We start from the raw sequence: 15613 nt of genomic DNA, 5'->3' as shown, positions 1-15613 counted from the left end.
GATTAATATGCCTGTAAATATTTTAACTGATTCAAGTGTTTGTAAATTAAAACTTCATCAGTTGAATAATTTATTACATTGTTAGCACAAGTTAAATATTTAAACAAATTTATATTATATTCTATATTTTATGTATAGATCTATAAGTGTGCCTTGAGAAAAAGTATAGTTTTTTTGCGGAGTATACTGCTAATATTATTTAAATAGTTTGCACTACATACATCAAAAAGTAGAACAAATATCAAAAATATTTCTCACATTAAATTGTATACTGTGTTATTATAAACATAGTGACACTTCAAGTCAACAAAATTATTTTTTTTTAAATTATTACAAACATGCGTTATAAAAGTGTCAAAATGTGATTAATTGTGCCCAGGTAATATTATATTTTAATCATTAAAACAAATATACGATTGAATAGTTAAACATTTATTTTCCGTATTATTATTTAACCATCAATTTTTTACTGCTAGTTATATAGTACTCCACAAACGCAGATGAAGAATAAAAAAAAAGTTTATTGATTAACACAAAGTATAAAAAGGGATCCACAAAAAAATTTTATTTATTGGTTAGGAAATCACACATTTGCTATTTTCAGAATAATCTATTTATCTGAACTAAAAGATTACTGAACTATTTGTTTATGTTTGAGTAAATTGTGTTAGAACTTTTAGAAAGTTTCTTTGATTAAATTTGATAAATTGTACTGAAAACCTATGATATTTTTAATGTTAGTTGCGAAGCGGTAGCATCAGGCAAATAAAGCCAAATGTCATGTATATTAACTTACTCAAAATTCTAATCTTTAATCTTATGTTGAACAATCAAGCAAAATGACTTAGTGTTATATTCATGTTTTAGCTCTTACAATATACAATATCAAATACTATAATTTTCGTTTAAAATATCAGTCAATTTTTTTACAATCTACTCACAATTACTAGTGCTGGTTAAAGGTGCAAATAAGTGAATGCTTGGGCTACTTAACACCTCCAAGCAGAAGTCCACTATTTCTTTTTAATTTAAGGGACAATAAAATAATTTCTTATATTATTGTACAAATAATAACAGTTTAATTGCAATTTTGTTTTTTAATATCTTTAATCTTATCTTGTCATTCATTAATTTTTTATTGCGAGTATACAATACCATTGATGTAGCACATGTATTTTATTATAATATAGTTAAATTTTTTGAATTCAATAATTATAGTTTAAATACTACAATGATAAGTAAAAAATTTACGTGTTTAATATTATACATAATTGCTTATTTATAAATAAATAAAAAGAAGGTTGAGTACATAATTTCTTGTAAAGCGAAAAAAACTTTTTTTGGTTTTTTGAACTTAAGCCCCTTCTTAAGTTCTAAACACTATTTGCGCCTAAGGTGCTAGTACTGGCATTGTATAATATTATTTAGTTATTATATAATATTTAGTATTGTAATACTAAATAAAATAAATGGTGCTACATAGAAATACTATAAGGTCTCTACTAACAAATAAATAGCGATATTTTAGTATATCTTGTACTAAAATCGGCCTTATTATAAACGGGTCACGTTGTGTTTTGCACGGACATGATAATCTCGCTGGACTGATACTACTTTCATGATTGCAACACGCTTATACACGCGCTATCAACCGCGAACACCCACAGTTGCGGTTATTAGATTTTATATTTTTTTAACACATTTTGAGAGTTCATTTTCTTAGTAGATTTACTCTACAATTTATATTTTACAAATACATTAAAAAAAATAGTTTATACATTAGTTAAATGGCGGATTTTTAAGATTTTTCTCGGATGATTCATAACAAATAATATACATTTAAAATACTTATTAGATTATATTGATATTCATATCAATGCTGGATGATTAATTGAAATCAGTGGCAATGGAGACAAGGGGTCTACAGCTTCAGACCCCTTATGGACGTAAAATTATAGTAACGGAATTAGTGCAGAGCTGCATCTTCCCATTACTCGACATTTTAAAAGGTATCTATACCTCCATATGAGTTTTCTTATTACATTACTGATTCAAACTGCCATAAACTAACCCCTTCTCTTGTAACTTCACAACTGCATTGAGTAAAGGAGCAATCTATTAATCTTCAGGCAGCTTAAGTTGCATTAATAACTTATTGTAAAAAAAGCTATAGGTTTTACAACTTTTTTTTTTAACATTACACAAATATAATAAAACACTTTAATAATACTTTTTAATGAATTTTTGAATTTGCGATTGTTTTTAGTTTCCTGTGGTAATCCCAAAATAATACTCACTTCAAAAAATAATAATTTACGTCAGCATATTTTATAACAATTTTCATTTTTATTTTAATTATAATGGGGGAAAATGTAATTACATATCATCGTGCTCTGGATCAATGAACTGTAGACTAAAATTAACCGACACCGTCGACAAGAAATAAATGCCTATTAGAAATATAATATGCTGTATAACATAAATTAAAATATTTTAAATATTTCAAATTACTAAAATTTAATTTTCTACATTATTTAGTTACCAAATAATTTTCTATACTTTCGTGATACTAGATAAATAATTTAATAAATTAACCGTTGCTTCTGTAACCAGTTCGCTTTTATTGATAGATGCGTGTTCAAATATGAAATGATAACATTATTATTGAAAAGAGTACATATAGTACCCTAATCTTATGATAATCTCTTGGAAATGTCCATTTACTCAAAAAAAATTAATATTATGAAAGTTGACCCTTGAATATTACATAACAAAAAAATTAATTAATTAATTTTGATAAACAATAAATTTGTCCTTTCTGATCAGACAACTAAAATATTTAAGTTTAGTCAACAAATATTTTTAATTTATAAAAAAATAGTCAAGATTTTTTCTGATTATAAATTTCAATATAACGACAGGGATATTGTTTTCATTAATTAATTAAGGGTGTTCAGTAATTTAGGAAACAAGTCAATTGTTATAAACAATGAGAACAATAGAAACCCGTTTCCTAACTTATTGAACAGTCTATATTATAGAAAAATTCAAATTGAATTTTTAACTATAATGGTATTTTTTTCTATAATTGTTATATTATTTACAGCAAGAAAAATATCCCATATTTTTATCAATTTAACTATTGAATTAACGTAATATACTGTTTGTTTTCCAAATTCAGTGCTGCTCATAATGTTTAATTGAATTTCACAAGCTTAGATAAAAAGCAAAAAAAAGTCATTTTTAAAAAATTAAAAGGGACAAATAGTTTTAACATTGAGGTTCACAATATCTAGCTCCGGCATTAGTGTATTATATTCATAATTTATATTATATAGAGTGTTCAGTAAATAAGGAAACGAGTTTCTATTGTTCTCATTGTTTGTAACAAGTGACCTATTTCCTTATTTACTGAACAGCCTGTATATTAAATATAAATCGTATATTTATATCATAATTTATAAAATTTAATTAATTATTTTAAAAACAAATACAATGCACAAAAAATAATTAGGCCACTAGGGAATGATGATCCTATCGCCCAATATTATTATATTATTTTATTTATTTTATGTACTCGTCTATTACGTTTCTTTGTTTAATAAATAAATTCAGTATACATCATTTTTGAAACCATTTTATCTATAAATAAACTGGACAACGTGCTCGCCTATTAGTATTCAGTTTACGAAAAGGAAAATCCTGATATTATAAAACTATTTATTCTCAAAAGAAATTATTGATTCGATTTCTCTGAGGCAATTGTAAAAATTAAATGCAGAGCACCTATTGTATTACACGACGTGCAAACTGAAAGTAACAGTGACACGTCTCTATTCATCATCATACAATTATTACTTTCAGCTCACAAAATTCTTTACAACCAAAAAGAATCGTGAAACATGCAATTAAATAGTATGAAGATTTTTTTATAAAGTTTTATTCGGATAGACATTCTAATAATCACAATATTTAGTCAGATGTGTAATCAGTATGAATTTTCAGTAATATTTTGTGGCTTTTTAAATTAATTATTTTAGCTTCGATGCGAAGCTGAGAAGGTATTAATTTTACTATTTTTTTTTTTTTTTTTTGTGTCTGTTACTACTTTTTGTCAGATCTCACCGTCCCGATTTTGATAAAAAATCAATCAAAAGACCACAAATTTTATCTAATCGAAGACATTACCCTCAAAAATTGAAAAATTTCCCTCGTTCCCTGTAAATGGAGGAAATCTCAAAAAAAATCACACATTTAAAAAAATCTTATTTTCAAAATTTATTTTACTTAAAATTTCTATAACTTTTTCAAAAATTAAAGTATCAATATAATTTTTTTTTATAGATGCATAAATCTTTATCTATCATTTGGTATTTTTTTTTTTATAAATCTGACCCTTTACCTGCCCACAGGAGGGTATTCAAAATGACAACTTTTTCACAAAAAAAATTAAATTTTTCAACTTAACTTTTGAAAGTTTTCCGGAAAGTCTGACACTTTTATATATATCTTAAATTAAAGCTAATGTAATATACTTTATTATGTAAAAACAAATATTTAATAATTTATTTTTATAAATAAGCAAAAAATAAGTAAGTAAAAATAGTAAAATAAAAAATAAAAAAAGTAAAATAAGTAAAAAATTAACTATAAAATGAAAAAAAAAAATTTGTCCCGACACTTTATCTTCTGCATGCAAACGGCTGCCGTAGTTAAAAAAACGTCATTTTTGTGTTAAAATTTTCGATTTTCAATTTTAAATTTTCAACTTTTAATTGTTATAACTTTTTGAAAAATGTATGTATCAACAAAAATTTTTTTTTCTAAATACATTATATATACTTATTTCATTTTTTATACTCTTTATTTAAATTGGACAATTTCCCAGTGGGCGTTCAAAACTTAAATCAAAAATAAAAAGTAGATCTTTTTCAACCTAAATTTTTAAAATGTTCCAAAAATACTGCGTCTTTTAAACATATGTAAAATTATAGCTTACAATAAATACTATAAGTTAAAAAAAAAAAAATTTGTCTCGACAACTTTTTTTCTATTGGTAAATGACCGTTGAATTTAACGAAAACTGTCATTTTTATGTAAAAATCATTATTTAACATAAAATATTTTAATAAATAAAACTGCCATACGTTTTTGAAAAATTAACAAATTAAAATAATTTTTTTTATATTGTAGCCATAATTAATTTTCTTTAATTTGATATAAATTTTTTGAAAATCTGACTGTCTAGGCTGCCACAGGAGGATTCAAAAAAGCTCAATAATTTAACTTTTTCAACATAAGTTTTGAAAATATTCCGGAAATACTCCGAACATCAAACATATGTTAAAATAAAGATAATGTTATGCACTATAAGTTAAAAAAAAAATGTTGTCCCGATGATTTATCTTTTATGTGCAATTGGTTGCCGTAGTTAAAAAACATGCACTTTTGGTGTTAAAATTTACAATTTCAGATTTTTTTTAAATTAAATACTCTCTACAGATTTGCAGAAGTATTTTTTATGATAGTGATTTTAATCACTATCAGATTAAATTTATACTGACCCAACTATGTAACGTCCCTACTTTGCCGCTACCCTACTGTACTAGGTTTTTTAATTTTAAATTCATCACCTTAAGTAGTCAAATTAAATAAATAAATTTTAATTTTAAAAAAATAATAATAATTGTAGGGAAATTACTTTATTAACTTTCTTTAACAATCAGTATTATTTTAAAATTGTTTCTGATGATCTATATAAAATCTTTATTCAAAAAATCTAGACCACCTGTTATTTTTTGTATTGCACACTTTTTATTTAAACCCTTTAAATTTAATTTACAATTTTTGTGGTTAATATTTCTATGTACACGAAATTTGAAAACAGCGTTTCCAAACTTTAACAGAAACACTTTACTTTGGCACTACAGATAGTAAGAAACATTAATGATGAATGGGAAATCTTGCCTCAAACCTTTATATTTATAATACCACGGAGCAAAATATAAATAAGACCCTGAAAAAAATTATTTGCTCTTTTGAAATGAATATACAATTCGGACTTAACGATTACAAAAAATGATTAATAATTATGAATAACGACTATATTGCTTACAATCATTTTTTATGAGAAAAATTATACATTAAACATAAATATAAACACATTTATTTAATGCTATACATTTAAAACAAAAATCTAACGTTGACTGCATAATAAAATTTGAGTTATTGAATATTTTTAAAGGTTACTAAGTATACATTTGCAAAATTATTAATGAAAAAAATTAAAATATTTATATTATAAAAAATAAACGAGATATAAGTATACATAAATATGAAGCATAAAATTATCAGTTTGACTTCATTATAGTATAAAATAAATTTATGTCTAGGTACTTCATACAGAGTGTTCAAAAAGTAAGGAAACTGATCAATTTTTACAAACAATGAGAGCAATAGAAACGCATTTCGTTACTTACTGAATACCTATGTATGAACTCCAAAAAAATTTTTAAATCTTAAAACATTTTTTTTTTGATTTATAAATTGATTAAGTGTAAATAAAATCTACTCAAAATAATTAAAATATTATTATATTATTTTTATTATTTTAGTTAATTTGACAAGATGAAGAATTAAACAAATTAGATAACAACATGGCTCCTTACTTTCGAAAATATAGCATGAACCTTTATTCACCATGGCTAATATTACAATTATGGATATTAATAGTTGTCCATCAATGTTTATCATCAAATGCACCTAAACATCAGTGGAGTCTTTCTGAGTTATTGGTCACTTCTAGTGAATTACCCAAGCAGATTCCAGCACCACCTTATCCACATTTACACAAAATACAATCTACCCCAAATTACGACCAGCAGCTTAAATTACCATCATCTGACAACGCTAAACTATATGATAGACATCATTTACGACCATGGATACACGAACTTAGTGGATTAAACAATGAACCAACATTTTCATCATAATGAATATATTAAGTGATATTCACAGTTTTTAAATTATAAATGGTATAGAGTACACGCTATCAACAGACGAACCTTAAAATGTCTAATAATATACGATTATAAACCATTTTATTGATAAATATGGGTATATTTATGAAAATATTTTGTCAAAATAAAAATTATGGATAAATATTGTGTGGCGAGTTAATATTTTCAACGTGAATACGTCACAATTATTTTGAATAATCTACTGCTTTAAGAAATAATAAAGCCATCTAAATACTTGATTAAATAGACTATTACTAATTAATTTATATTATATATATACTTTTATTCAAATATATATACATATTACATTTAAATTAATGTCTTATTAAATAAAATTATTCTTGCGACAGAATATAATAATAGAATGCGACTAACAACTTTTCTTTAAATGGGTGATAAATAAATATCATTTAGCACTTTATAACCATGAAAATGTATTATTTATCAATTAATTTTTATATTAATTAAAACTAACTTAAGTTATTTTTAGAATTAGTGATAGGCATAGACGCAACCAGAAGAATACTTAAGAGAGCTTAGTTCCCAATTGACAAATTAGCCTCTCAAAAATTAAATAAAATTAGTATATTATTCTATTTAGTATTTCTTAAAAGAAAAAATAATTAAAAAATTAAAAAAATTTTCCCTCGTTTCCCGCAAATGGGGGAAATCTCCAAAAAAATTACAAATTTAAAAATCGGTATATTTATATATCGGTATACAATTTTCCCTTACATGGGGGGCGTTCATAACTTGAAACATTGTATAAAAAATAGAACTTTTTCAACTTAACTTTTGAAAATGTTCCGGAAATACTGCGTCCTTTAAACATATATCAAATCAAAGGTTATGTCTTATACTATAAAATGAAAAAAAAAATTTTTCCTGACACCTTATCTTCTATGTGCAAATGGCTGTCGAAATTAAAAAAAAAATGTAATGTTTGCGATAAAAATCACCTTCTATCGAGATGTTTTTTATACTTAAAACTGACATAACTTTTTCAAATATTTACAAATCAAAATAATATTTTTTTATATTAAAACCTTAGATATTTTCCTTTTATTTGATGTCATTTTTTTGAAAATCTAACACTTAACTTGCCCACAGGGGAGGATTTAAAATAGTAACTTTTTTACAAAAACTAACTTTTTAAACTTAACTATTGAAAATGTTCCGTAAATATTCACAGTTATATTGAATCTTAAATTAAAGCTTATATTATATACTTTATTATTAAAAAAAAAAATTTGTCCCGACGACCTATCTTCTATGCGTAAATGGCTACCGTATTCAAAAATATGCTATTTTTGTATTAAAATTCGAGGTTTTGTATTTTATTTTATTTTAAAATATCTCATAAGGGAAATACACTAACTTTCATGAATATTAATTAATTTAATTGACATAGAATAAAGTTCATAAGACATAAGAAATTAAACTTATTTAAATTTTTTTGCTTTTTTAAAGTCGAAAAAGTAACTTTTAAATTTGACTTAGCTTAAATAACTAATTTTATCGTGCGACGAAAGCGACGATCAGTTGCTGAATAGATAACATTTGTGTCTCTCATGCATAGGGTACGATGTTCAAATCCGTCTGTGGCAAAATTAATATTTTGCATTTTTTTTTGAGTTAGAAAAAAATTTTCAAATCATTTGATTTTTATCTCATTTAGATTCAATAACTTCAATAAATATAAAGGATTCTATCACTATAGTCACCCCTCATGAGAAGAAATTTATATTCATGTTAATGTTTATTTTACTATGTGTTTTTTTTTGTGGCTTCATTTATTTTGCCAACCCTCACTTGACCTACTTTTTTCAACGATACGTCAAATGATTACGTAAATAGTTGAAGATAATACCCTTAAAAATTGGAAAAATATTCCTTATTCAAATAAAAAGTAGCTTAACCAGTTTTTTTCATACAAAAAATTTAAATTATTCATTTCTAATATTTTTAAAGTATTTATTGTCCAATTAGATTTGATATGATAAAAGTATTCAACTATAAATGTAAATATTTTTACTTAGTTACTTTCGAGCCTGCAACAGCACTCTTCCCAGCTAGTCCTGAAGGATCCGAACTTTCTGGAACCGTAACGGTTTTTTTACAATGGTTTCCTTCCATGACTGGTTTTTACGAGTGTCCTTCCCTACGTTTTACCTACCGCCAGGGGATTTGTTTTGGGTGTTTGTTTCGGCCCGTTATGAATTTACCCTCGATCGCTACCGCTTATTCGTCCACTTTACAGTGGCTTATATCACGGCTACCCTGCATATCTGCAGGATTAACGAGCGAACGAGGAGCTCATTGTCCGCGACCGCTTATTCGTCAGTCTAAATGAATGGACTGCTTATTTCGCGGCTAACCTGCATATCTGTAGGCCGTTCCTCTATCCTCAACCTGAGGACGCGCCCGATTCCCCGAGATAGAGAGACTGCGCTCGTATCGACGATTCGTAGCCCCGTAGACCCCCATCCAACCAACACTGTAGCGCAGCGAAACGGGACTCGTGGAGCTTGGAGAGTTGCAAACATACATACATACATACATATAGGTGAAACTAATATAAGCGTGTTAAAAAAAAAACACACATCATAGTAAAATTAATACCTTCTCAGCTTCGCATCGAAGCTAAAATTTCATGTTAAACAGTGATTTTTACATAAAAATGACATTTTTCGTTAAATTCAATGGTCATTTACCAATAGAAAAAAGGTGTCGGGACAAATTTTTTTTTGAACTTATAGTATTTATTGTTAGCTTAACATAGCATATGTTAAAAGAATGCAGTATTTCTGGAACTTTTTCAAAAGTTAAGTTGAAAAAGTTAGTTTTTGTAAAAAATTTACTATTTTAAATCCCTCCCTGTGAGCAGGTTAAGTGTTAAATTTTCAAAAAAATGATATGAAATGAAAGTAAAATGTCTAAGGTTCCAATATAAAAAAAATTATGTTTATTTGTTAATTTTTGAAATAGTTATGAAAGTTTTAAGAAAAAAAAGTGAAAAAAATTACAAAATTTAGGGATTTTAAAAATTATAATTTTTTTGGAGATTTCCCCCATTTGCGGCGAACGAGGGAAATTATTTCAATTTTTGAGGATAATATCTTCGACTAGATACGATTTGTGATCTTTTGACGTATCGTTGAAAGAAATCCGTTTGGTGAGAGCTGAGAAAACGTGGTATCAGACACAAAAAAAATAAACACATCTTAGTAAAATAATACCTTCTCAGCTTCGCATCGAAGCTAAAAAGCAAAAATTTTCATCAGCCGATGGGATTCGATCCCGAGTCTGTACGTGCTCTAGGATCACGTTTTCTCGACTAGACCATAACACGAGTTGTTTATCGGAAGAAAAATGACCCTAAGTTAATTAAAAATTTTCAAAGTCAATTTTCTCGACTTAAGGTGGACATTGGCAAAAAATTCCAAATACATCTGTTTCTGCATTCAATATAGATTAGAACTATATAAATTTTATGAAAATCGGTGACCCCATCACCGTGACCTCCCCTTGTTAGTCTGCTATAGCCCCCCCCCCCACAAAAAAAAATAATTTGTATTTCTTATGGTATAGAAATATTTTTTAAAAAAGGAAAAAAATTATATTATTAGAGCTCTCAAATATTTCGTTGCAATAGTTTATGATTATGCATAGATATACTTAACTCTTCTGTTAAAGTAATTAGATTTAAACATAACTAACTCAATTTAAAAATATACAGTAGATTCAGTAAAAAATGGTTAAGATATTTTTTTATTTCTATAAGGATACCTGAAGTTTTGTCAGTTGTACGTATACAGTTAAATATTTTAATTAATAATCATAATTGGTAATCAATCAAGTATTCTTTCATTATCCTTAAATAAGAATCAAATATAATAATGAAATATTGAAACACTATAACTTTATTAAAAGATATACATATATATATATATAAAATCTGGCATTACATTTTCACAAAACAGAACATTTCATTATTATACGCATAATAAATAAAAATATTTATCCTTTTGTGTAAATACATTTATAACTATAACTTTTTAATGAACTAATTCTTGATAATAACAATTTATCAAATACTAATGTGTTATATTTATTTGAAAAATGATTTGAGAATTTAAATAGAGCGTAATAACGACAATATAATAAAAATTACTGTATTTATTGTACGTAATGAATTGTAAAATATTGTTGATACATAGGAATGTGTATGATTTCTTTTCAACGCATAGGTATTAGACGCTGTTTATACGATAAATAAAATTGGAAAATAAATTATACGAGATATTATTATGAAAATTAATTTTTTTGTCTAAGAATATGTGTAAAACAACAGTATTCAACTTCTCAAAAAAAGTTCATTTTGAATTTATAGAATAATGCATTTGTATTTGCAATATTCACATTAAGCTAACAACATTAAACATGGCTAAATGATCATGTTCTCGCAGTGATGATTTAATGCGGACTCAGGAAGCCCACATAAAATTAGAGATTTTTTTTCTTGCTAGACCACTAAGGAAATCATCTCAGTGATCATTAAGAAAAATTGCCTCCGGGACTTCCAAAGTTCCAGATCGAAACTGTTCCTTGATCGAGATCGGTTAGATCTTGCCAAAGCTGAAATTCTTTCAAACGAGGATCATCTTGGAATGTCAAAAATAAAAGCTTTTGACTATTTTCTTATTATATTTTACTATAAGATAGTAAATATTCAAATAATAATATGTATATAAATAAAACAATTTTTTTACTATCGATTATGACAGAGTAAAATTTGTCGTAGTTATGGTAATCTATAGTATCAGATGATCGGAGTATCAAATGTTACTAAAACTTAGTACTTTGTCAAATATCGAAGTATATAAATGTCGGAGCATTATCAGTTCGTGGCAATGGTGTTTTCCCGGTGAAATAGTAATGTTCATTATACTGCTCAATTTACTTATCACTTTGAATGATATTAGGAATCGACTACATTTTGTAAACAATTATTATAAGGTTTTAGGTAAATTTGAATGACTTTATTTAAATTAATTAGTTTTAAGAAATTAAATTGTGAGTATTGTTTTTATTAAACACAATTTATATTAATATTGTTGTTTTAATGAGATTCAGAATTATCCTTTGTGCATCATATACAAATTTTTATAGTATGGCACCTAAAAAACCGAATAAACATATTATAAAAGAAAAATCTGAAACCGAAACTGTTGGACCTATTTTATTAGCCAAATCTGGTAACATTATTATCAAAATTAATGCTAAACCTGGAGCTAAAAGTAACAATATTACTGGTACGTCATGATACACTGATGCTTTAATAAGTAAATTAATTAACTAAATCGACTTTCTTTTTATTAAGAATCATTATAGAATTAATATAGACTTTAATATTTAAAACGCATTAAATCATAAAAATTTGTCTAAAGTGTATAGCATTGTGAGTCTTTGTTTTCAACATAATTATTATACTATATAATAACTTAATTTTGTTTTTTCATATCATTAAGATAATCTTACGGATTTATTCCTGAACTTTTAATTAAAATAATTTTACATTTTTTAACTACAAATAATATGTTTAAAATTTAATTATTTTAATTGGTGTTGTTTCAATACTTAGATATTAGTCCTGATGGTATTGGAGTTCAAATAAATGCCCCTCCTACTGATGGTGAAGCAAATACAGAGTTAATAAAATATCTTTCAAAAGTATTAAATCTTAGGAAGAGTGATATGTTGATAGATAGAGTAAGGAATTAGATATTAGTCAATATAAATATATATTTTTTCCTTAAAAAATATGTTTAGGCAGCTTGTATATTTTGATCTGTGCACAGATATTATTATTTTATTTTATACTGCTATATATATTTTATACTATATAGATTTTTCCACCCTATCTACAAAAATTAAGTTACTTAATAAAAAAACATTAAAGATATAAGAAAAACCTGTTACAAACCCAAATTTCATTAGATAAATCAAAATTGTGTATAGATCAAATAACATAATATAAAATATATCTCTCTAAACCTTTTTATGATTATGAAGAAAAGTGAGGTAAGTTGACGAGTATATATTTTAACTTGAACTGTTGATATAACTTTTTTAATGACAATTTTCTTTCCTTCTTTATTTTGTTTACATATTAAGATTATATAATAAAACTAATAATTGATCACTTGTGGCTAATTATTGAAAATTAAAAATGTTATTATAAAACTAAAAAATATTTTACTCAAAAAGCCACAAAAAAAAAAACACTAAAAAATTGCTTATACGTATTTTGGAAACATTTTTACCATTATGTATGTTAAACACATACTTAAGATAGTTTAATGAAACATGAAAATTATAAGCTTTACATTAGTATAAAATTTTTAATTAATACTAGTCAATTTCATCATTTTACTAGTACTTTTAAGTAAGTTGGTTTTTAAATGGCGTACGATAAATACAATCAGATGATTTTCATTTAATTTGTTGAAATATAGATATAAATGTAGTAAAAGTAATTGTCCTTTTGTAAAAAAATCGTATACATTATTCAATATTAAAATAATCAAACCAAAAAATTGTAAATACAATAATCTGACAAATTTGTTTGCATGAAATATTTCAAATTGACCATAAAATTATATATACATTTACATGTAATATATTTTACTAATTTACTTCAACAAACTTATTTTGAGATAAATTATTTTTAACTTTTACGTTTTATCTCCTTACAATCTCGACTAAGTTCAAAAACATATTAACGAAAATAAAAATCATGAATATATGTACTTAAAAATACTCAAAAGCTTTGGCGCATAATTTTCAATTTAATTTAATAAAATTATCTTTACTTAAATATATAATGATATAATAATACTCAGCTAAAGTAATGTAAAATTAAGTAGTTAGTATTTATTAATTTTATCATAATTAATTTTGTATTTCAGAGGTAAACAAACTTTAATTTTACTATAAAATAGTGATGTAAAAATATCTTTTTTTTTATTTTTCAGAGGAATAAAACATATTTTATAAAAAAAATATATAAGTACTTATAACTTGTTATAATTACATAACTAAACCAGTCATTTAAAAAATAACATAAAGTAAAAAATATTGCTTATAAAAAATTATTTTACAAAAAATTATTTTAAAATCTAATACCATCAGTAAGTAATAATAATGCAAAATAATAGAGTAATAATAAAATTTCAAATTTAATTCTCAACATTCTATTGATAGTTCTATCGATGCAATAAAAGATTTAGTTTTAAATAAAACTTTTCAACTTTATCAAGTTTGTCCAAAATATGATTTCAGTGAGATTTTTTTGATTACGAAACTTTCTCCTTAAGAAATCCTAGCCATGTATTAGTATGTCTCTGACTCAAGTCAATTACACATTTAAATCGCTAAAGGAGTTTGCTCCTAAAAATTGGGCTTTCATATCTATTTCAGGATTCTGATTAAACCGGTTGGAGGTTCACAGCAATCTTGTTAGATTTAAGGTTCTCTTCAATAACAAATAGACGTTTTCGTCAACCACGACCAGTCCAAGGGTGTCTAGGTTAACACTAATAAACTAAGGAATCTGGAAGCCCATACTGTCGGTTTTGCATACCAGATTCGTGGTATAAGACTCGATTGGGTTTATATTCAGGCTTGTGAAACACCATAGGTTTGCGTTTTCCGATGCGCGCATGACCACCTTAACAGGCAGAGGGATCACGCTCTGATCCCAGCCTGGTCAGGACCAGATGACTTATAAGAGGTTCCTTAGTAATTTCGTGACAATGGAGCCCAAGTGATACTCTGCCATGCATCATAACTTGCGGCAAGAAGATAATGGTGGGTTTCTACGAACACCCCTAGAAAAGTTCTCCACTATACTGGGTAATGAAGCATTATTGCGTCTCTTTGTTTATAACCATGCTCCACGTGGTCTTCTTTTTTATTATGATAGTTTTATAATTTATAGTCTATATTGCAGTTTCCAGATATAGTTTAGTGGACCCTAGATTTCCCGCACCGTTGAATTCCGCCGGAATTCCAATCCAGCCCCCGGGCATTACAAGGAATAACCGCGATTTTTTTAAGGTTACAGGTACTAATTTTCCAGAATAGATGATGGATTGATGACAAAAATAGTCTAAAAAATAGTATATTTTCTGTAGCAAAATAAATTAAAAAACTTAAAGTCAATAACAAACAAAGGGTCAAGAATTGAGTAAATTCCAGAAAAACAGTCTATGTATCATCCCAATGATGTATAAAACGAGCTTAGTATCTTAATTAATATTAATAAAAGGTGGCCCATAATAACCTTTCACATTTGTTTTTTAATAATCCGGCGAAAAATGCATTTACAGAGTTAATTTAAGTACTAAAATAAAATAGAAACATGCCGTTTTTAGATAGTATATTTAAATTACTTTTACAATTTAGATCTTAAAAATTATTCGCTGCAGATGTTTACCCTAATTTTAGCTTCGATGCGAAGCTGAGAAGGTATTATTTTACTAAGATGTGTTTTTTTTTTTTTTTTTTTTTTTTTTTTTTTTTTTTTTCCC

General features: G+C 25.8%; 1 protein-coding gene across 4 annotated transcripts in view; it reads left to right on the top strand.

Moving 5' to 3' along the window:
• The first annotated feature begins 11924 nt into the window (after window positions 1-11924).
• The window catches only part of LOC126906309 (UPF0235 protein C15orf40 homolog), a 9025-nt gene continuing 5336 nt past the window's right edge, over window positions 11925-15613 (top strand). Inside the window, exons 1-3 of one of the 4 annotated variants that reach the window (XM_050686868.1) lie at window positions 11925-12045; window positions 12192-12334; window positions 12664-12791. In XM_050686868.1, the coding sequence (XP_050542825.1) occupies window positions 12193-12334; window positions 12664-12791 (270 nt within the window). In that variant the 5' untranslated portion in view covers window positions 11925-12045; window position 12192. Of the gene's footprint in view, window positions 12335-12663; window positions 12792-15613 lie in introns of all 4 variants that reach the window. The other 3 variants (XM_050686860.1, XM_050686873.1, XM_050686850.1) reach the window with 3 other exon arrangements.

Source organism: Daktulosphaira vitifoliae, unplaced genomic scaffold (assembly GCF_025091365.1).
Source record: "Daktulosphaira vitifoliae isolate Bord-2020 unplaced genomic scaffold, ASM2509136v1 Scaffold_1, whole genome shotgun sequence".
In the NCBI taxonomy this organism is placed as follows: domain Eukaryota; kingdom Metazoa; phylum Arthropoda; class Insecta; order Hemiptera; family Phylloxeridae; genus Daktulosphaira; species Daktulosphaira vitifoliae.
The sequence above is the reverse complement of the archived record's forward strand: the minus strand, read 5'-3'. Positions and strand labels throughout refer to the sequence as shown.